The 23,787-nt window shown below is 42.1% G+C and overlaps 1 protein-coding gene across 2 annotated transcripts; it reads left to right on the top strand.

Annotated features, from left to right (window-relative positions):
- Window positions 1-215: 215 nt before the first annotated feature.
- Window positions 216-23,787, top strand: trmt9b (tRNA methyltransferase 9B). 2 transcript variants are annotated; one of them, XM_035791432.2, is made up of 5 exons: window positions 240-416; window positions 12,805-13,007; window positions 15,786-15,959; window positions 21,664-21,894; window positions 22,093-23,787. In XM_035791432.2, the coding sequence occupies exons 2-5, from the start codon at window positions 12,845-12,847 to the stop codon at window positions 22,785-22,787; spliced, it is 1,263 nt and encodes a 420-aa protein (XP_035647325.1). In that variant the 5' UTR covers window positions 240-416; window positions 12,805-12,844; the 3' UTR covers window positions 22,788-23,787. The 2 variants fall into 2 exon arrangements, with proteins under 2 accessions (XP_035647326.1, XP_035647325.1); XM_035791433.2 differs by lacking the exon at window positions 15,786-15,959 and having other exon boundaries at window positions 216-416.

Genomic DNA, 23,787 nt, shown 5'->3' with positions numbered 1-23,787 from the left:
TGTGTGTGTGTGTGTGTTGGTCATGTGAGACAGCTAACCAATGGCAGTCGTGGATTAGACGCCGCCAGTGTGCCTTGACCGCAGACATAATGGCTAGATGGGAGACTGTTTGTGTCAAATTGACTTCTAATAAAGTTGAATTATTTTTCATTCTAGCTAACCTTAACCATTTTCATAACCTTAATCTAATTCTCCTGACCTGCTACATCAATTCGCTTTACCTGCAGCGTGAATTATCCTAACCTGCCACGGAAAGTCAATTCTGACATAAACTGTATCCCATCTAGTCAAAATAGGACTGAATCAGAACGCCAATTTCACTCAGCCTTTATCAACGCTGACAACCGATTTGAACATATTTCCTACGTTGCTGACATGTAGCCGACACGATAAATTGGCCGGCAGAAGTATTTACGGTAATTATGTTACATTGTTGCCGATTGTACGCGATACAAATTTAAGTGAGTATGCTACGCGAAGATACGTTCTCGGATGAATTTGTGGTTCTAGTTTTAACGTAGAGCGGTCTCTTTAGGCTAGCTAGAGTATATGTACAAATGCAGTTGTTCCCAGCCTAGTTCTCAACCAGGGGTACTTGGTCTAGCCACAGTTGATAATTGAGAAGTCTCATGAGACCTTAGGCCTACTGGTAAAATGCACATGAGGGACACTTCAGGGGTACTCCAGGCAGACCAAAATTAATTTGCCCGACAGTGGTACAGTAACCGAAAAAGGTTAGCCCACTAAACCCAAGATGTATTCTTAATTTTAAGGTCCAAGAACCTAGTATGTTATTTTCAGCGGTAGACTGGCTCTGGCAGCCAAAATAGCCAAGTACTCCACCTGAAAATAAATTCATTTCTCAATTGCGATATGATTCTAGAAACATAAAGCCCTTTAATATCACATCGGAATCATTCAAAAATATTCACTTACTGTACACCAGGGGCACCACTTTGGTTTTAGAAGTGTGGGGGGACAGAATCTGGCGGTGGTCCTCCCCCAGATTTTTGGGGGGACATCTAAAGCAATTTTCTTGCATTTTTACACAATCCAATATGCTGTCTCTATTTAGAACAAAAAGTAAGCAAACATGCCCACTGTCATCAAGCTAGGTAAGAGATCATTATTAAGTATGTTTAATGTGATTAATCAGACTGAACAAGATCAAAGGTAATTCAATAATAAATATTGTTGCACCTTTAACCGATAGACTAACAAATGAACAACTTGAAAAACTAAGTCGACTTTTGATTGACTTTATTAAGACATCCTCTATATCAAATTTCAGTCAGACTGACCTGCCAGCCCGAGCCACCTGCACGCCCGACCCCCACCAGTCCAGTAAATAACTCCACTCTCTCCCAAAACAAGTAACTTCCCAGTTCCCACCTTAATTTTTTTTTGTTCCAGAGGGAATGTTTTGGAAACAAAAAACATACAATTGAAGTCAGAAGTTTACTTAGACTTAAGTTGGAGTCATTAAAACTAATTTCTCAACCACTTCACAAATTTCTTGAAAACAAACTGTAGGTTTGGCAAGTCTGTTAGGACATCTAAGTAATTTTTCCAATAATTGTTTACAGACAGATTATTTCACTTATAATTCACTGTATCACAATTCCAGTGGGTCAGAATTTTACATGTACTAAGTTGACTGTGGCTTAGGAGCTTCTGATAGGCTAATTGACATCATTTGAGTCAGTTGGAGGTGTACCTGAGGATGTATTTCAAGGCCTACCTTCAAATTCAGTGCCTCATTGCTTGACATCATGGGAAAATCAAAAGAAATCAGCCAATACCTCAAAAAAAAATTGTAGACCTCCACAAGTCTGGTTCATCCTTGGGAGCATTTTCCAAATGCCTGAAGGTACCACGTTCATCTGTACAAACAATAGTACGCAGGTATAAACACCATGGGACCACGCAGCTGTCAGACCCCTCATTCTGTCTCCTAGAGATTAATGTATTTTGGTGTGAAAAGTGCAAATCAATCCCAGAACAACAGCAAAAGCCCTTGTGAAGATGCTGGAGGAAACCGGTACAAAAGTATCTATATCCACAGTAAAACGAGTCCTATATCGACATAACCTGAAAGGCCGCTCAGCAAGGAAGAAGCCACTGCTCCAAAACCTCCATTAAAAAAAAAGCCAGAGTACGGTTTGCAACTGCACATGGGGACAAAGATTGTACTTTTTGGAGAAATGTCCTCTGGTCTGATGAAACAAAAATAGAACTGTTTGGCCATCATGAACATTGTTATGTTTGGGGGGGGAAAGGGGAGGCTTGTAAGCCGAAGAACACCATTCCAACCGTGAAGCATGGGGGTGGCAGCATTATGTTGTGGGGGTGCTTTGCTGCAGGAGGGACTGGTGCACTTCACAAAATAGATGGCATCATGTGGTAGGAAAATTGTGGATATATTGAAGCAACATCTCAAGACCTCAGTCTGGAAGTTAAAAGCTTGATCGCAAATGGGTCTTCCAAATGGACAATGAACCCAAGCATACTTCCAAAGTTGTGACAAAATGGCTTGAGGACAACAAAGTCAAGGTATTAAAGTGGCCATCGCAAAGCCCTGACCTCAATCCCTCAATTTGTGGGCAGAACTGAAAAAGCATGTGCGAGGAAGGAGGCCTACAAACTTGAATCAGTTACACCAGCTCTGTCAGGGGAATGGGCCATAATTCATCCAACTTATTGTGGGAAGCTTGTGGAAGGCTACCCAAAACATTTGACCCAAGTTAACTATTTTAAAGGCAATGCTACCAAATACTGATTGAGTGCATGTAAACTTCTGATCTACTGGGAATGTGATGAAATAAATAAAAGCTGAAGTAATTTATTCTCTACTATTATTCTGACATTTCACATTCTTAAAATAAAGTGGTGATCCTAACTGACCTAAGACAGGGACTTTTTACGAGGATTAAATGTCAGGAATTGTGGAAAAACTGAGTTTAAATGTATTTGGCTAAGGTGTATGTAACCCCAAACCACACAACCTACTCAGGTTTAGTATCTTAATGAAAACATGTATTTTTAGTTTTGGGTGTGTTAGGCCAAAGCCAGAGTGATAACCCACAGGACGGCAGACCAACATGGCAAGGACTGAGCAGCCCATCAGCTAGGGTTTGCCTAAATTGTTATCTCCCCAGAAGTATGAATGTTTTCAATACAGACTCCTTCAGTCATAATGTATTCTATATTAGGCATCCAGACCTTATGCAAGTTGCTCCCTTAATCTGGTAATAAATCAAAGCTATTGATGCATAACTTGACACTGTGGGAGGATAACCAACCTTCCAATTAATGGACATGTTTCTTGTCTGCTATAAATGCTTGGTTAAACAGTTTCTTCAGATAGGTCTCCAGTATCAACATTTCCAAACAAACAAAACCAGTAAGAAGTGTGAATCTGTAGACATGCAGAGATAAAAGAACATACTGTTTGCCAGAATTCTGCCAGCCTTCACAAGACCATAACATATGCAAATGTGTCCCCTTTTGTGTTATACACCTCTAGCAGAGGAATTACATGGTTGAGTGCATGTTATTCAGTTTCACTGGCATATAGTACTTTCTATAGATGGCCTTAAACTAGTAATTTATGTATGAGATGATATGAACATGACTGGACATTCAAACATATATGTATCTTTTCATCATCATCAATAGCTTCTACCAGGTCTTCACACTTTCGTTTTACATGTTTCAGTTCGCTGCAGCTAGCAACTGGAACAAGCTGCAACAGACTCAAACTGGACAGTTTTATCTCCATCTCTTCGTTCAAAGACGCAATCATGGACACTTACTGACAGTTGTGGCTGCTTTGCGTGATGTAATGTTCTATCTACCTTTCCCTTTGTGCTGTTGTCTGTGCCCAATAATGTTCGTACCATGTTTTGTGCTGCCGCCATGTTGTGTTGCTGCCATGCTGTGTTGTCTTAGGTCTCTCTTTATGTAGTGTTGTGGTGTCTCCCTTGTCGTGATGTGTGTGTTGTTCTATATTTTAGTTTTTATTTATAATCCCAGCCCCGTCCCCGCAGGATGCGTTTTGGTCGGCCGTCATTGTAAATAAGAATTTGTTCTTAACTGACTTGCCTAGTTAAATAAAATGTTTTGTGTCATCGGGAAAAGCCTATATCAACTCATGATAGTTTGTATATCAACGTTGGAGGTTTGTCAGACTGCATTAAAATAGCATCTGGCTTGTCCAGTGTTTGCTGCTGAGAGAATTAAGTATTTTATCTGCAAAATTTCACCTCACAGACTGGTCTTCCCTGGCTGTCTGACCCTGCTGGGACCCCTGTCACCATCTCGTCCTGCTAAGACATGATGAGCAGGGTTCCATTCCTGTGGGACGCCTGAAGGACCTGCGGGTTTGACAGAGATCATTGCAGCACAGTCTGCGTACAGTCAGACAGATGACTTTGGGATTCAAATGGTTTTGTTGTCCCACAGATGCTTTGTAAACGGTCCTCTGTCTGCTTGGTATGCGTTAGACTCACATCCTTTTTGCATTATTCACACACTGCTGCTTCAACTTCTTCAATAGCCCATCTCTCACAGTTGGCCGTGAGCGTTCAAGTGTTCCTAGTATGTGTGGTCTCATTAAAATAGAGTAGGCTGCCTACATAGGCAGAGAATCATGTGGCAGTTAAATATCAAATAAGATTATACTTCAGTTTACAGTGTCTGTAAAAAAAAAAAGAATAATTATAATGGAAAGAAGTGGAGGGCGCTCAACCAACGTGAGTCGACCTGCAATCAAAACATGGAATCATCATTGAAAAGGCACAAAGCACACACAAGTTAGGTTACTATGGTGAGCACCGGTGAGCCTATTCATTTAAGTATTGATTACCCTTTTATTTGCCTCAGCCTGCAAATTGTCCTAATAGGTGGGCGATATTCTATTGGACTAAGCAAAACGTAGCAAGTGTCTTATTCATGTTGCTTACAGTTCAGTAGCTACCTGCGAGATCAGGTGTGTTCTCAATTAAATAGAGTAGGATATAGCCTATGCATGAGCAGAGAAGCACAGCGCTGTTCTCTTTCCAAGGAAATGTACTTCCTATATTGCCTAGAAAGTTCTAAATACTAATCACCCACATTTTTGTCTGAAAATCTTCCCACTCCTAGAAAATAGCTCAAGAGAAAGTGCAAGTCTCTCCAACTCTGCTATCTTCAATTTAACATATTGGCTGATCTAGCCCAGTGATACAGATAGCCTAATATCGGGGCCATGTGAGAATCTCCTGGTAATTTAAACTATTTTAAGGTATTTTTGCTCATTTGATATTGCCTATAGGGCTCAAAATTGCTGCGACTATGGCTGGCAAGTGAGCTGTGTCACATACGCCTAAAATAACATTGCGGGACTGCAGTTGTGTTTGGGACCAGTCCTTGTGGGAGTCGGACAGAAAGCTGGTGAGGTATGAAAAGCTGCGGATGCTGGCACAGACCTCTACTGAGCACCGTGACAGTGAAGCCTGTAATGTTAGAGCTGTGTATTACTGTGTCAGTGTGAAAAGTAGGGAATTAGCAAGGGAAACGGACAGCTCAATAACGTTACATTGCCATACTGACTAATAAAACCTCTCAAAACAAATGCTACATACATTTCCATACCGACAAAAGCTGTTAGCAATAAGCTCTAGCCTCTACCTGACTGTGGTAGCTACTAGCTAGTGCAGCTAATTCACCTCAGTCGAGAGGGGATTAAACATTCGCTAACCTTACATGCCAGTTACAATACTACCTCAGCACTGGGAATAAACACTAGTTTCGTTTTTTGTATGTAAAGTTAAACAGCAGTTACCTTGTCAACTAAAGAGTAGCCATTTTCTGCTGTGCTTGCTTTTAGAACTCTGAAAGAGTGCAAATCATACGGTGCATTCGGAAAGTATTCAGACCCCTTTGACTTTTTTCTCATTTTGTTACGTTACCGCCTTATTCCAAAATGTAATGAATAAAACATATTCCTCATCAATCTACACATAATACCTCATAATGACAAAGTGAAAATAGGTTTTTAGAAATGTATATTAAAAATAAAAAATATTTGCGTAAATATTCAGACAAATTTTGCTCTGGTACATCCTGTTTCCATTGATCATCCTTAAGCTGTTTCTACAACTTGATTGGAGTCCATCTGTGGTAAATTAAATTGATTGGATTTAATGGAGTTTCCCCAGCATCCTGAAAATTGAAGGTCCCCAAGAACACAGTTGCCAACATCATTCTTAAATGGAAGAAGTTTGGAACCACCAAGACTCTTCCTTGTTCTGGCCCCCTCGGCCAAACTGAGGAATCGTGGGAGTAGGGCCTTGGTCAGGGAGGACAAGTTAAGCCTGATACAGAGGCTATTTCTTTGGGCTATTGCCTGTGTATATTTGGTAAATCTACTTGTATATTTTGTATGATATGGGTCTTTCACCATTGGATCGCCAAGACCTGTCAATAACTCGACACTGAGTACATTGACCTGTCTTTCCTTCTGCTGATTTCGTGCCCTTACCACTGCTTCAAGGTCCATGTTTTTACAATTACATAGGTTAATAAAAATACTGCATGGTGGTGGCAGCATCATGCTGTGGGAATGTTTTTCAGGGACTGGGAGACTAGTCAGGATCTAGGGAAAGATGAACGGAGCAACGTACAGAGATCCTTGATAAAAACCTGCTCCAGATCATTCAGGACCTCAGACTGGGGCAAAGGTTTACATTCCAACAGGACAACGACTCTAAGCACACAGCCAAGACTACGCAGGCGTGGATTCGGGACTTGAACCTGATTGAACATCTCTGGAGAGACCTGAAAATAGCCGTGTTGCGACGCTCCCATCCAACCTGACAGAGCTTGAGAGGATCTGCAGAGAAGAATGTGAGAAACGCCCCAAATACAGGTGTGCCAAGCTTGTAGCGTCTTACCCCAAAATACTTGTTTGTAGTAGCTGCTAAAGGTGCTTCAACAAAGTACAGAGTAAAGGGTCTGAATACTTGTGTAAATGTGACATTTCTGTTTTTCTTTTTAATACATCAGCAAACATTTCTAAACGTGTTTTCACTTAGTCATTATGGGGTATTATGTGTAGATTGATGAGGAAGATGGTGAGATTTGCGCACTGTAAACTGTTTTAAACTGCTTCGTCACAGTTGCAGCAGACTGTATTTTTCAGTGATAATACATTTCTGGCGGCCTTCCATTACACACAGGTGTTCAGAGCCTACTAGATACTGTAGCTAATTAGCACAGGTGGTCCCTCTGTCTTCCGTAAACACGTGCTGTAAAATGGAGATATGGCCATGTGGGAACACTAACCGTATAAAGGTGTGTATCAATTTAACCTTTTTCGATAATGATATCTCACTGATATGAAAAATAAGGTCCTTGTGCTTCCAAAACCTTACCTCACGCGATGTGTGTTGATGTCCCCCGTACTGAAGATGCCTTCCTTTAATCCCCCGTACAGAAGATGCCTTCCTGTGTAATGTAATGGGCTAGGAACCACTGTATGAGTTGTTGAAAGGGAAGTTTCCCCTTTTATTTGTCTAAAAGAGGACAACAATTACTTATGCGTCTACCAATGTATGGTAAATCATATCACTTTTCAGCTCGTGAACCACATTTCAGAAGCATGCGTGTATTGTCTAGAATATATACCACCTCTTTAAAGAATACCTAGGATAGGATAAAGTAATCCCCCCCCCCCCCTTAAAAGATTTAGATGCACTATTGTAAAGTGGCTGTTCCACTGGATGTCATAAGGTGAATGCACCAATTTGTAAGTCGCTCTGGATAAGAGCGTCTGCTAAATGACTTAAATGTAAATGTAAATATATTTGGCTTAATACATTGTTAAACCACTTTTTAAAATATTCTATATATTTTTTACTGCATTTCATTTTACAAACTGCTGATGGGGGTTAGACATTAGGAATAGAATGAAGCATATTTTCATAGAGTACGGGTACATCAATGTAATCAATCCTGATCTCACATATTTAGCTCTATTGTGGCTCCTGAGGCCCTCGTAGCATTATCAGCTTAATCAAAGTTAAATAATAATCAGTCTGTAAGTACTGTATGGGGAAATTCCACGGTAACAGAGACTCTGATCTTTCTGCTCAGATGCAAAGTTTGGTAACAGAATAAAGACACGTGGCACAAACCGTCATTCTGTTTCCAAACTTTGCATCTGCATTGTTCAAGTAAATGTGTTTTTGTCAAATGTTCAAAGTAGTCCTTGTGCATAGAGTTGCATGGTTTGTTAAACCGACCCAGGACTGAGTTTGGGAAACCCTGCTCAAACAGTTAGACATTTCACTTGAAAACAAAAAACAATGATTACAAAGTTTAGTCCAGGACTCGGCTTAATCTGTGTCCTAGAAAGCGGCCCTTATAGCACAGGTGGTAGATGGGGCATGTTCCCTATAACTGCAGGATTGCTGGCTCAAGCCCCGCTCTGGCTGTTCCTCTTTAATCTCTACAATGGTACTCTGCGGGGAAGTAACACTACCTAGCAGTATCTTCATTAGCCTAACCGACTCGCATTGCACAGCAGAAAGCCTTTAGCAACTGCTGAGATATAAAGGTCAGTGGCCTGTGTCTGTTCAAATCAGAGAGATAGATGGAGCAAAGCTGTCATCAAGCCAAAGGGTGGCTACTTTGAAGAATATCAAAGAGATTTTGATTTGTTTAACACTTTTTTTTGGTCACTACATGATTGCATAGTTTGGATGTCTTTACTATTATTCTACAATGTAGAACATAGTAAAAAGAATGAAAAACCCTGGAATGATTAGGTGTGTCCAAACCTTTACCTGGTTATGTATTTAAAAAATCCTGTTGCCTATAATGTAATTGCAGCAAGTAGGAGAGGGCAACATAAAGTACTGTTTAAATGATCTTGACTAACAGAGAGAAAAGAAACAAGAGCACAATTTCTCCCAAACACAGAAGTCTTTGTTATTCATTTTGGGGCTGATCTTTTTGTGTTACCTGTGAACTAATTTTAGTCTCTCTTGTCATTCAGAGGTTGAGCACTGGGCAGGGGAGCCTTGCATCTCACAAGTGCTTACATAATATCCATTGATTGAGTTGTTAGTAGAGTTTTAGTGAATGGAAGTGAAACTGAGGTGGAATACAGTGCCTTGCAAAAATATTCATCCTCTGTGTTTTTCCTATTTTGTTGCATTACAACCTGTAATTTAAATACATTTTTATTTGGACTTCATGTAATGGACATACACAAAATATTCCAAATTGGTGAAGTGAAATTTAAAAAAATTGACAAAATAAAAAACTGAAAAGAGGTTTGTGCATATGTATTCACCCCCTTTGCTATGAAGCCCCTAAATAAGATCTGGTGCAACCAATTACCTTTTAGATGTTACATAATTAGTTTGCACACAGGTGGACTTTATTTAGGTTTCACATGATTTGTCACATGATCTCAGTGTGTGTGTGTGTGTGTATATATGTGTATGTTATGAAAGGCCAGAGTCTGCAACACCACTAAGCAAGGGGCACCACGAAGACCAAGGGGCTCTCCAAACAGGTCCAGGAAAAGGTTATAGAGAAGTACAGATCAGGGTTGGGTTATAAAAAAATAACTGAACATTTTAACATCTCATGGAGCACCATTAAATCCATCAGTAAAAAATGGAAAGAATATGGCACCACAACAAACCAGGCAATAGAGGGCCGCCCACCAAAACTCACAGACCAGGCAAGGAAGGCAACAAAGAGACCAAAGATAGCTTCTTCAGTGTTGCAAAACTTCAGTGTTGCAAAAATATCCGCGGTGGAGCATCTCCCATTTGACCACTTTAAGCCGTACACTCCACAGAGCTGGGCTTTACGGAAGAGTGGCCAGAAAAAATCCATTGCTTGAAGAAAAAACAAGAAAACACGTTTGGTGTACACTAAAAGGCAAGTGGGAGACAACCCAAACATATGGAAGAAGGTACTCTCTGGTCAGACGATACTAAAATGTAGCTTTTTGGCCATCAAGGAAAACGCTGGCGCAAACCTAACACCCATTACCCCGAGAACACCATCCCCACAGTGAAGCATGGTGGTGGCAGCATTATGCTGTGGGGGTGTTTTTAATCTGCAGGGACTGGGAAACTGGTCAGAATTGGAGGAATGATGGACGGTGCTAAATTCAGGGAAATTCTTGAGAAGGGAGTTGATAGGCTTAGTCATAAACAGCGCTGTGCTTCAAGCATTGCGAAGAGCTGCAAACGCAGGAAAGTGCTGTTTGAATAAACACTTACGAGCATGCTGCTGCCTACCACCGCTCAGTCAGACTGCTCTATCAAATATCAAATGATGGGCTTAATTATAATATAATAAACACACAGAAATATGTGCCTTAGGTAATTTAATATGTTAAAATCCGGATACTATCATTTCGAAAACAAAATGTTTATTCTTTCAGGGAAATACGGAACCGTTCTGTATTTTATCGAACGGGTGGCATCCATAAGTCTAATTATTGCTGTTACATTGCACAACCTTCAATGTTATGTCATACTTATGTAATATTCTGGCTCATTAATTACGGTCTTTGTTAGGAAGAAATGGTCTTCGCACATTTCGCAGCGAGCCAGGCAGCCCAAACAGCTGCATATACCCTGACTCTACTTTCACAGAACGCAAGAGAAGTGACATTTTCCTAGGTAATATTGCCTGCTAAAATGAATTACTTTTAACTAAATATGCAGGTTTAAAAGTAAACTTGTGTATTGATTTTAAGAAAGATATTGATGTTTATGGTTCGGTACATTAGTGTAACGGCAGTGCTTTTTTTTTGCGAACGCGCTCGTTTGGCAAAGTAGGCTGTGATTCGATGATAAATTAACAGGCACCGCATTGATTATTTGCAAAGCAGGACAAGCTAGTTAAACTAGTAATATCATCAACCATATGTTGTCACCCAGTGATTATGTTAAGATGGATTGTTTTTTATAAGATAAGTTTAATGCTTGCTCGCAACTTACCTTGGCTCCTTGCTGCACTCGCGTAACAGGTGGTCAGCCTGCCACGCAGTCTCCTCGTGGAGTGCAATGTAATCGGCCATAATTGGCGTCCAAAAATGCCGATTACCGATTTTTGTTATGAAAACTTGATATCGGCCTTAATTAATCGGTCGACTTCTAGTCTTAGGCTTCTCACAGTACGGACATTGAAATGTATTGCCCTGGCCACATCTGCAGTCATCATGCTTAAGGCATGTTCATGCAGATGAGCTGGGACCCTGGGCATCTTTCTTTTGGTGTTTTTCAGTCAGTAGAAAGGCCTCTTTTTAGTGTCGTAAGTTTCCATAACTGTGACCTTAATTGCCTACCGTCTGTAAGCTGTTAGTGTCTTAACTACCGTTCCACAGGTGCATGTTCATTAATTGTTTATGGTTCATTGAACAAGCATGGGTAACAGTGTTTAAACCCTTCACGATGAAGATCTGTGAAGTTATTTGGATTTTTACGAATGATCTTTTTATACAGTTTATATATCCTAATAAGCAACTAATTCTAAAACACTTAGAAATATAGCAATGTGATACATTTCATATTACATGACCCTCCCCTGGACCAGATGAAATATATATATATATATATATATATATATATATATATATATATTAAACCCTCCCTTTGCCTGAAATAGAAAAAGCATGACTTTCCTCCAGGTAATCATTCTGTGAATTTGGATCTGTCCCTAATGACATAAGGATCCTCTATTTTGCCTGTCCTTGAACCTTTCTTGACCTCTAGCAATCATGCTAAATATGCTATGATGTTGCTGGGTTTGACATCCATACTGTCATTGTATTTCTCACACCAATCATTATATTGATTGATTTAAGAATACTTTTGTTAATCATGTAGGGACATTTAAAAGGCCAGGGTCGTGTTCTGTAGGAACAAAACGCCAGAAAATGTTTTAAAATGGAACAAGGGACTACCTGTCCTGAATAAAAAGGCCAGGGTTGTATTTTGTATGAACGGAATTTATTTTTGGGTGGGTGGAATTGGGACAAAGGCATTGGTAGAAAAAGTACCCAATTGTCATACTTTTCTATAAGTAAAGATACCTTAATAGAAAATTACTCATGTAACAGTGAAAGTCACCTAGTAAAATACTACTTCAGTATAAGTCTATAAGTATCTGATATTATATATATACTTAAGTATCTAAAGTAAATGTAATTGCTAAAATATACTTAAGTATCAAAAGTAAAAGTATAAATCATTTAAAATTCCTTATATTTAGCAAACCAGACATCGCAATTTTATTTTTACATTTTTATTTACTGATAGCCAGGGACACTCGCCAACACTCTGGGATAATTTACAAACAAAGCATTTGTGTTAAGTAAGTCTGCCAGATCAGAGGCAGTAGGGAAGACCAGGGATGTTCTCTTGATAAGTGTGTGAATTGGACCATTTTCCTATCCTGCTAAGCACTCAATGTAATGAGTACTTTTGGGTGTCAGGGAAAATGTATGGAGTAAAAAGTACATTTATTTTCTTCAGGAAGTAAAAGTTGTCAAAAATATAAATGGTAAGGTTATGTACAGATACCACCCCAAAAATGACTTAAGTATTACTTTAAAGTACTTTATACCACTGGACAAGGGACTACTTGTCCTGAACTTATCCCATAAGTACACTCAAATTATGTCCCAAATGGCATCTTATTTCCTATGTAGTACACTGGGGAATAGGGGTATCATTTGGAATGCTACCTCTCCCTTGGAAATCCAACCTGTTGTTATTGTCTGCCCTGTAGCTGTGCGGCTGAGGTGGGCTGGTTTTATGAGCGAGCCTGGATGACCGTGATGGAGGAGGCTGCCACTCGGCTGGAGAGGGAGCATGTGCACAGCGTCTACGAGAAGATTGCTCCTTATTTTAACGACAGCCGCTACAAGGCCTGGCCCAAGGTGCGCCAGTTCCTACTGGACCATGAGCCTGGCAGTATCATCGCTGACGTGGGTATGTACGCTACTGTGTCTGTTCTACTGCTGATGGACATGCATTAAGTGGGTATGTGTCTCTGTCTTAATACTGGCCTCGGTCTGTCCTACCACTGACTATCTCTGGTGGCCTGAGTTTAATTGAAACGAACAAAAAGTCCAATAACAACATACTAAGGTTTTCTACCTGCTGTTGATTGATTTCATGATGCAATGTTTCATTGTTGACAAGCAAATTAGTCTTTGGTTGACTCTTGCTTTCAGCTACTGTCTAAGATGGTGTGTGTGATATTCTTAATTTCCCGCTAGGGGGTTGATTTTCACACTCAAAAGTACCAGTCATTCTGAGATGCCTTGCTTCAAGTCTGATAAATATGATAAATCCACTATAATTGAGAATTTCAATAAGCATTTTTCTACGGCTGGCCATGCTTTCCACCTGGCTACTCCTACCCGGTCAACAGCACTGCACCCCCACAGCAACTCGCCCAAGCCTTCCCCATTTCTCCTTCTCCCAAATCCAGTCAGCTGATGTTCAGAAAGAGCTGCAAAATCTGGACCCCTACAAATCAGCCGGGCTAGACAATCTGGACCCTTTCTTTCTAAAATGATCTGCCGAAATTGTTGCCACCCCTATTACTAGCCTGTTCAACCTCTCTTTCGTGTCGTCTGAGATTCCCAAAGATTGGAAAGCAGCTGCGGTCATCCCCCTCTTCAAAGGGGGGAACACTCTTGACCCAAACTGCTACAGACCTGTATCTATCCTACCCTGCCTTTCTAAGGTCTTCGAAAGCCAAGTCAACAAACAGATTACCGACCATTTCGAATCTCACCATACCTTCTCTGCTATGCAATCTGGTTTCAGAGCTGGTCATGGGTGCACTTTAGCCACGCTCAAGGTCCTAAACGATATCTTAACCACCATCGATAAGAAACATTACTAATCATTGATATGGCCAAGGCTTTCGACTGTCAATCACCACATCCTCATCGGCAGACTCAGCCTTGGTTTCTGAAATTATTGCCTCGCCTGTTTCACCAACTACTTCTCTGTTGGAGTTCAGTGTGTCAAATCGGAGGGTCTGCTTTCCGGACCTCTGGCAGTCTCTATGGGGGTGCCACAGGGTTCAATTCTTGGACCGACTCTCTTCTCTGTATACATCAATGATGTCGCTCTTGCTGCTGGTGAGTCTCTGATCCACCTCTACGCAGACGACACCATTCTGTATACTTCTGGCCCTTCTTTGGACACTGTGTTAACAACCCTCCAGGCAAGCTTCAATACCATACAACTCTCCTTCCGTGGCCTCCAATTGCTCTTAAATAGAAGTAAAACTAAATGCATGCTATTCAACCGATCGCTGCCTGCACCTGCCCGCCTGTCCAACATCACTATTCTGGATGGCTCTGACTTAGAATACATGGACAACTACAAATACTTAGGTGTCTGGTTAGACTGTAAACTCCTTCCAGACCCATATCAAACATCTCCAATCCAAAGTTAAATCTAGAATTGGCTTCCTATTTCGCAACAAAGCATCCTTCACTCATGCTGCTAAACATACCTTTGTAAAACTGACCATCCTACCAATCCTCGACTTCGGCGATGTCATTTACAAAATAGCCTCCAATACCCTACTCAACAAATTGGATGCAGTCTATCACAGTGCAATCCGTTTTGTCACCAAAGCCCCATATACTACCCACCATTGCGACCTGTACCCTCTCGTTGGCTGGCCCTCGCTTCATACTCGTCGCCAAACCCACTGGCTCCATGTCATCTACAAGACCCTGCTAGGTAAAGTCCCCCCTTATCTCAGCTCGCTGGTCACCATAGCATCACCCACCTGTAGCACGCGCTCCAGCAGGTATATCTCTCTGGTCACCCCCAAAACCAATTCTTTCTTTGGCCGCCTCTCCTTCCAGTTCTCTGCTGCCAATGACTGGAACGAACTACAAAAATCTCTGAAACTGGAAACGCTTATCTCCCTCACTAGCTTTAAGCATCAACAGTCAGAGCAGCTCACAGATTACTGCCTGTACATAGCCCACCTATTTAGCCCAAACAACTACCTCTTTCCCTAATGTATTTATTTTTATTTATTCATTTATTTTGCTCCTTTGCACCCCATTATTTTTATTTCTACTTTGCACATTCTTCCACTGCAAATCTACCATTCCAGTGTTTTACTTGCTATATTGTATTTACCTTGCCACCATGGCCTTTTTTTGCCTTTACCTCCCTTATCTCACCTCATTTGCTCACATCGTATATAGACTTGTTTATACTGTATTATTGACTGTATGTTTGTTTTACTCCATGTGTAACTCTGTCGTTGTATGTGTCCAACTGCTTTGCTTTATCTTGGCCAGGTCGCAATTGTAAATGAGAACTTGTTCTCAACTTGCCTACCTGGTTAAATAAAGGTGAAATTAAAAATGTAAAAATGAAGTCATGATGTCAATGTCAAAACACAAGTAGCACTCCCAAAGGAGTGCACCATATAGGCAAGCAAATAGGGTGCCATTTCATACTGGCCTCATGCATGTCTTTCTCCTGGGGTTGACATCTAGGCTGCATCCTGATTCTCTGCCCTTCTCCGAAAGGGTGCACATGCATACTCCCGGTCATGGATTAAACTATGGTGGAAACTCCCTCCAGCCAGTGCTTACACCAATCCAATTCTTTGAAATCTATGATTGTGAGTGAGCAAGTGCACACTTTGGGAGAAGGGTGGAGAATCAGGACTGGGACCTGGTGTTTGTTGTTGATTGTCTGCCCTCATCCCCGTCACAGGCTGTGGCAATGGCAAGTACCTGCACATCAACGGCAGTGTGTTCAAGCTGGGCTGTGACGTTTGTCGCCCCCTGGTGGACTCTGCCTGGAGCCAGGGCCACGAGGTGCAGCTGTGTGACAGCCTCAGGCTGCCCTACAGGGATAGCTGCTTTGACGGTGTCCTCTCTATCGCAGGTAGGCCTATGCTTCATTCAACATGGGAGGGTACTGGCCTGTGTTGTCTAGCGGTTAGTGTGTCTGACCCCGGTTCAATTGGGGGTCAGACCAATTGGCTTGCATTCTGTCTCACACTCCTGCTACCATTACTTTCTTTTCACTGTCCTCCTCACTCCCCCTCGGGCCTAACCCTACAATGTTTGCATATGGGAAGTGTCTGGATAGGTTTAAGCAGTGCTTGACTTGGGATGAAAGAAGTGCAGGAGCTGTCTTCTTGCAGGTCGGTCCATTAGACTCTGTTCATCGAAGTTCACAAATTACATTGTGCTATAGAGACCTCTGTTTATTCATTGTTAAGGGTTTGTACATATTGTTCATGACTTATTATAGCCTACATGAAAAAGTAAGCATTATTGACACTGAAAATTATTCAGCCCCCTTAAGTTAATACTTTGTAGCGCCACCTTTTGCTGCGATTACAGCTTTAAGTCGCTTGGGGTATGTCTCTATCAGTTTTGCACATCGAGAGACTGACATTTTTTCCCATTCCTCCTTGCAAAACTGCTCGAGCTCAGTGAGGTTGGATGGAGAGCATTTGTGAACAGCAGTTTTCAGTTCTTTCCACAGATTCTCGATTGGATTCAGGTCTGGACTTTGACTTGGCCATTCTAACACCTGGATATGTTTATTTTTTAACCATTCCATTGTAGATTTTGCTTTATGTTTTGGATCATTGTCTTGTTGGAAGACAAATCTCCGTCCCAGTCTCTTCGCTCATGTTCCCAGCATGCCTGTAAAATCCCTTTCTCAGGATGAGACACCCCGTGTACCTGTAGGTTGACCCAATAGTTAATTGCCAGCTGGTGTCTCCTAATCTGCAATGGCATCCCCTATCTCCACCTGTAGTCCAGACACTAGGGAGGTCTGAAATGCCCCACTACATATTTTGAGTCCTTGCCCCTGTATGACATCTAGCCATTCAAATGAGGTCCGGGCTATCGAACCATTCACTGCTATCGTCTATTACAGATCAGATCAATGCAACATACATGGTCCTCGATGAGGAACACGGTCTGAGTTTTATCTACAGAGGACCTGAATCCCCACATGTTAAGGATCGGTGTCCCGCTAGCAGGGAGGGCGCGTAATTAAAATAAATTCTAATAAATATGATGGATTTTAAACATTTTAGGTACATGTAAGTGTCTTATATCAGCTGAAATCTTAAATTATTTTTAATCTAACTGCACTGTCCGATTTACAGCAGCTATTACAACGAAAACATGCCATACGATTGTTTGAGGACGGCGCCCCACATCTAAATATTTTTCCACCGGCACAGGTTTCATACATTCACATATAAAGATTAAATATTGTATTACTTAAAAAAAAAAATCCTCTGATTTGTCATCAAAGGGTCCCAGCTATAATATGTAGTGACATTTTTTATATCCCAAAATGTCCGTTTAGTTGGCGCTATCAATTTGAGTAATCCAATCAATTTGCAGAGAAAGGAGTCTGAAAATCTACCCCTAAACTTTGTTTCAACAAGTCAAAATGAGTTTCTATTTACTCCTCAGACACCCTAAAATGTAATCAAACTATAATATTTATTTCTGAAAGAATTATGTTCAATAGGAAACCAATTTTAGCAGGTGCGCAACTTCGTCAGGGTGTGCAATAACACAGATTTCCAAGTCTGTGTTCTCATACTAAAACTGTTTACAAGCCTGAAACCTTGAACATAGACTGACACCCTGTGGAAGCCATAGGAATTACATCCAGGGAGCTATTTTACAATATTAGCTTTCTCATGCATTTCTAAGAGGATGGTCTCTCAAAAAAAGAAAATTACGGTTGGTTTTTCTTTGGATTTCCCCCACCAGATTTATTGTGTTATATTCTCCTACATTATTTTACAATTTCTTCTAACTTTAAAGTGTTTTCTTTCCAATGGTACCAATTATATGCATAGCCTGGCTTCAGGGCCTGAGCAACAGTAGCACTCCTTTGGGAGTGCTACTTGTGTTTTGACATTGACATCATGACTTCATTTTTTAATTTTTAATTTCACCTTTATTTAACCAGGTAGGCAAGTTGAGAACAAGTTCTCATTTACAATTGCGACCTGGCCAAGATAAAGCAAAGCAGTTGGACACATACAACGACACAGAGTTACACATGGAGTAAAACAAACATACAGTCAATAATACAGTATAAACAAGTCTATATACGATGTGAGCAAATGAGGTGAGATAAGGGAGGTAAAGGCAAAAAAAGGCCATGGTGGCCAGTTTACTTTGGACACATTATTCAGGCAGAAATGGAGAAAAAAAGGGGCCTAGCCCTAAGAAGTCATTAATGCTCACCGCTCTACCTCCTCAATTGCTTCCTGTACCTTCTTGACTATGTATGGTAAACATTATTGATCATGTTTGAGAACAACAGAGAACTAATCACGCTCGCCTGCTGTGTACCATTATCCACCAGGTAGCTGCCTGAGAGGCTTCCCCAACCTCACATGGATAGACCTTCCAAACAGGAAACCCTTTATCCAGGTGTACGTTCTTCCTTCTAACCCCGGAATATTGAGCTCGATAAACAACCCCTCCTTCTACATCATATCATACACCTTTGACCACATCAAAAAAGACAGATACAACAGTCTCCTTGTTCACTTGAGCCTTCCTGACCTCTGCTTCTAAGCAGAGCACTGGGTCCATAGTTCCCCTAACATTCCTGAACCCACTCTGATGTGGCGATACTAGCCCCTTGCACTCCAGGAAGTAAGTTAGCCTCTCCTGTAATCATACCTTCCATCATCTTAAATACATGTGATGTTAACGCTATTGGCCGATAGCTTGTTGGCCTCATCCTTCCCTGGCTTTCGGATTGGTACCACTACTGTAGTTTACCTTCCTCCCACACTCTTGTACAACACCAATACCTTATCCAGTGCCTCAACAATAAGATGGGCCAACATAACATGGCACACTTCAAATTTCCCAGATGAAGGTAACCCAGTCTTACCTATTTCCCTTTTGTGCATTCAACGCATAATTTACATCTTCACTCCTATCTAGCACTCCTGGATGCTTCTCTCTCATTCTCTCTCTGCCCTTCCATCTGACAAATTAACCAGGTTTTCACTTGGACAAATGCTTTGGACATCATCTCTCTTCATCTGTTACTGGCACATCCCGCTCGTCAATACTGGATTATCCCACTCCCTTCTGGCCCCACTCATCAATACGAGATTATCCCACTCCCTTCTGGCCCCACTCATCAATACTGGATTATCCCACTCATCAATATTGGATTATCCCACTCCCTTCTGGCCCCACTCATCAATACTGGATTATCCCACTCCCTTCTGACCCCACTCATCAATACTGGATTATCCCACTCCTTTCTGGCCCCACTCATCAATACTGGATTATCCCACTCCTTTCTGGCCCCACTCATCAATACTGGATTATCCCACTCCCTTCTGGCCCCACTCATCAATACTGGATTATCCCACTCCCTTCTGGCCCCACTCATCAATACTAGATTATCCCACTCCCTTCTGGCCCCACTCATCAATACTAGATTATCCCACTCCCTTTTGGCCCCACTCATCAATACTGGATTATCCCACTCCCTTCTGGCCCCACTCATCAATACTGGATTATCCCACTCCCTTCTGGCCCCACTCATCAATACTGGATTATCCCACTCCCTTCTGGCCCCACTCATCAATACTGGATTATCCCACACGTTTCTGGCCCCACTCATCAATACTGGATTATCCCACACGTTTCTGGCCCCACTCATCAATACTGGATTATCCCACACGTTTCTGGCCCCACTCATCAATACTGGATTATCCCACACGTTTCTGGCCCCACTCATCAATACTGGATTATCCCACACGTTTCTGGCCCCACTCATCAATACTGGATTATCCCACACGTTTCTGGCCCCACTCATCAATACTGGATTATCCCACACGTTTCTGGCCCCACTCATGAATACTGGATTATCCCACGCCCTTCGTCTTAATCATCCCCCACACTTCTCTCACAGGTGTCGCCCTTCCAATGGTGTCACAGAACCAATGCCAACATGACCTCTTAGTTCTCCTCACCAGGGCCTGGGCCTGCTTATACTGAATCAGATGTTGGAAGTTATGTGTCCTTTTCAGTACCAATGCAATCTTTAACAGCCTACTGTCATGCCGATTCACAGACTAGCGGCAAATAAACTTGAAGAAAACGGAATCAGGAACTGAATGCCTGCTCTCCATTGCTATTCAGTGCAGATCCTGCCTTTGTGCTTTGATCAGCTTCTCTTTTTTGTTTACCTCCGTATGTGAATCTGGGCCTGCAATATGCTACTTTGTTTTATAGAGGAGTGAAAATGCAATTCCCCCAAAATTAGAGGTGCCAGTACGGTGCTCTGGAAAGCTCCGGCCCAAATCAAGAACTGTGGTAGGGAGTGAATTGGGACCCAGTGTTAGGCTAACTGGGCACTTCATTGAATTCAATAAAAGCTTTGTATATCCAATTTACATTTGAAAATCGTCTTTGGCATGAGGCTCACATGCATCACATTCATTTATCCATCTCTCTTCGATTTAAAGGGGCAATGTGGGATTGGTACATACATTTTTGGACTTCTAAATTCATGATATATGGCCATTGATTATAAACTGGGTGGTTTGAGCCCTGAATGCTGATTGGCTGACAGCCGGGGTATATCAGACTGTATACCACGAGTACGACAAAACATTTATTTTAACTGCTCTAGTTACATTGGTAACTACATTTTTTTGGTAAATTACATTTATAATAGCAATAAGGCACCTCGGGTTTGTGATATATGGCCAATATATCAGGTCTATACCACGGCGTTGCGTTGTGCCCAAGAACAGCCCTTAGCCATGGTATATTGGCTATATACCACACCCCCACGGGCCTTACTACTTAAATATAATGTATGCATGCCTCATGAGCTTAGTTGAACTGTCTTACCTCATCATCCAAAATATAAGCTGGTTTTACTCCATTGTTTGTAAATGTTGCAATTGTAATTTGTAAACAAATACTGTACAGCTTCAAAACATGGTTAAAAACCATTTTGATCTCATGGATGGTCAGTCCTTGCAACCATAGCTCTGTCTATGAATTTGAGTGGTTCCATTTTTCCAGCCCCATCCCAAAGCTGTTTACCCAAAAAAGTGTCTGGTTCCGTTTTGTTGTTTTTTGAATCCCAAATTTCCCATTTAACATACCCAAGCAGAGGCAGTTGGGTATCATGTAGCTGTTCATGTTCAGTGCTTCACTTCAAATCACAGTGGTTGTGACATGAATCGAATGTTGAAAACGAGGCCAGTTTCATAGTTGACATGAGATACACTTCCTGGCACAGCGCCCTTGTTGCCTCGGCAGCCGGGTTACCAAGAATAACAAGGGTATGTTTGGGGAAATAATGAATGGTTTTATTGCAAGGTAAAGCGGTGTCTAATTACCAACGCGTGAGTAGGCAGGATTTGGGTGATCATTTGCCCTAGGACAGTATTAATAATCATAAACACTGGCCCCTCAGTGGCCTCAGGAGGTCGAACAGTTACTGCCGCTGCCTTCAGAGCACAAGAGTACAAGAAGCTCCAATGCCCACCACTTTCCTAGTTGCACTGCTCAACTTCCCAACCCTCAAAATGTTTTTTTTCTCCCTCTAGTCATCCATCATCTGTCCACCAAAGAGCGTCGTATTCGAGCAATAAAGGAAATGGCAAGGACCCTGCGCGTGGGCGGGCGCATCATGATCTACGTGTGGGCCATGGAGCAGACACGGAGGAAGTTTCAGAAGCAGGACATCTTTGTGCCCTGGAACCCCAACCCCCCATCCCCCACCCTGGGCAGGGAGCGGCCCACACCCAGGAGGAGGGGCGCTGTACAGAGCATGAGCGGTAGGTAGCTGGTTAGGTGCCGAAAGGTTGCCGGTTTAATATCTGGAAGGCTGCTATTTTTTTGTTGTTGATCCCAGGTGCAATCCCCTGCTGTTGTGCTCTTGAGCAACGCTCTTAACCCCTAAAATATTTTTTTGTGTGTGTGTGTGTGTTTGTTTGGACTAACCAAGTAAGATTTATTTTCTTACCTTATCCAAGAATGCCTCTACAGCGACAAGAACAGGAAGGTGAAAAGCACATCGTCCATGCTGGACAAAGAGGAAATGACCTGCAGTCCCCATCAGAGCCACAGGCTCTGGATCTTCTCACGCTCCCTGGACTCTGTCTTTGACTTTGGCAGCCTGACCATCTCCAGATCCACCTCCAGGGAACTCATCAGCACCGTCTCCTCCCGGCTTGGGGAGGCGGAGGGGGGAACGGTCGGCCGCAGAGGCAGGGGAGCGGGCCTCATCAAGCAGCTGTCCAGCCTCTTTTCTGGCTTCTCCAGGAACAACTCGGAGGAAGATGTCTTTGACTCGGTCACAGACTTAGCCAGGAGCCAGAGAGATCATGGCAACGACAACCATTCCAACTCCACAGAGAAGACCAGTGTCCCTACTGCCTTGGTCCAGGAGTGTGGCTCTGTGGCCCTGCCTGACCTGGTCTCCTCCTACCAGAGGGAGCACACAGAGGGTCCAGGGGAGAGGGAAACATGCCCACCAGGAGACCTCAAACAGGACAGTGAAGGGGAGCCGGAGGCCGCCTCGTGTCTGCGCTATTACCACGTGTTCCGGGAGGGCGAGCTGGCGGAGCTGATCGAGAGCCACGTCCAAGAGCTCCACGTCCTTTACTCCTGCTTCGACCACGCCAACTGGTGCGTGGTGGCCGAGAAGGTCCAGGTTTGGAACATATGACTTGGTTTTAACAAGTTTATTTTATTTTTTTATCATGATTTATTCATCTTGCGCCTCAAAGACAAAAAGTACACTATTTTTTAAGAGATGTTGAAGGTACTGTTCAAATTCTTGAGGTGTTGTTTTAAGAGGTAGTGTTTCGCAAATGGAAAGCGCCCAATAAGCAGTGTCCAGAGACCCAGGGCCACGGTATATCTGGTCTGCGTCCCAAATGGCACCCTATTCCCAAGACTTCTATCCTCCGTTCCAATGCTGCTATCAATGGACCACCAATAACTATGAAAAATGTCTGCCAAGGAATCAAGTCATTTAAGTTTTCCCTCTCTAAATTTTGCTCTTCTGTTTTTAGCCATAGAGGAACTTATAGGATACCCCCCCCCCCCTTCCATTTGCCTCTTAGACTAACTATTGACCATTATGTTATATAGTGGTGGAATGGGTCTCTCAAATGCAAATTCTGCCTGTATTTGTCTTCATATGTTCCGCAAAATACAAGAGGAACCAACCTTGCAGCAACGTTCTGTGACGTGTTGGTATCCCTTTCTGTGGACCACTTGTGTATAATGGGTCACGTTCTAAGGAGCCATGTGCTGTTATTAACAATGCTTCATTAAGTCAAGTGCTGTAATGTCAATGCTGTCTGTGTGATTTGGTGTTAACATGTTGTCCAGCTGAACTAAACCAATATAATTTTTGGGGCAAATGATCAGACATATGTCCTAGATGATACTGTGAAATGTTGCACTGTAGGTCTGTTGCTGCTTGCTGAATGTCCGTGGTTCGCATATTAATAGCTCCCAGAAAACGTGAAACATTTCTGTAGTCATTGAGCCGTGGTAGTTGCATAAGCCTGTCAGTCCAGTGCAGCATGTCTAGTAGACTCACTACTATGATACTGGTGTACAGATTTTATGGTTGATTTTTTAAAAAATGACCATTTTTAAATAGAATTTGTCTGTGTATGTTTTTAGCCCATTAATAAATAATTAGTATGAATCTC

The sequence above is a fragment of the Oncorhynchus keta genome, chromosome 18 (genome assembly GCF_023373465.1).
Source record: "Oncorhynchus keta strain PuntledgeMale-10-30-2019 chromosome 18, Oket_V2, whole genome shotgun sequence".
Lineage (NCBI taxonomy): Eukaryota > Metazoa > Chordata > Actinopteri > Salmoniformes > Salmonidae > Oncorhynchus > Oncorhynchus keta.
The sequence above is the reverse complement of the archived record's forward strand: the minus strand, read 5'-3'. Positions and strand labels throughout refer to the sequence as shown.

Coding starts and splice junctions, on each gene's coding strand:
- trmt9b (XM_035791432.2), top strand. CDS start 12,845: ATGACCGTGATGGAGGAGGCTGCCACTCGGCTGGAGAGGGAGCATGTG. Junction 13,008..15,785: donor CAGTATCATCGCTGACGTGG/GTATGTACGCTA, acceptor TCCCCGTCACAG/GCTGTGGCAATGGCAAGTAC. Junction 21,895..22,092: donor CGCTGTACAGAGCATGAGCG/GTAGGTAGCTGG, acceptor ACCTTATCCAAG/AATGCCTCTACAGCGACAAG.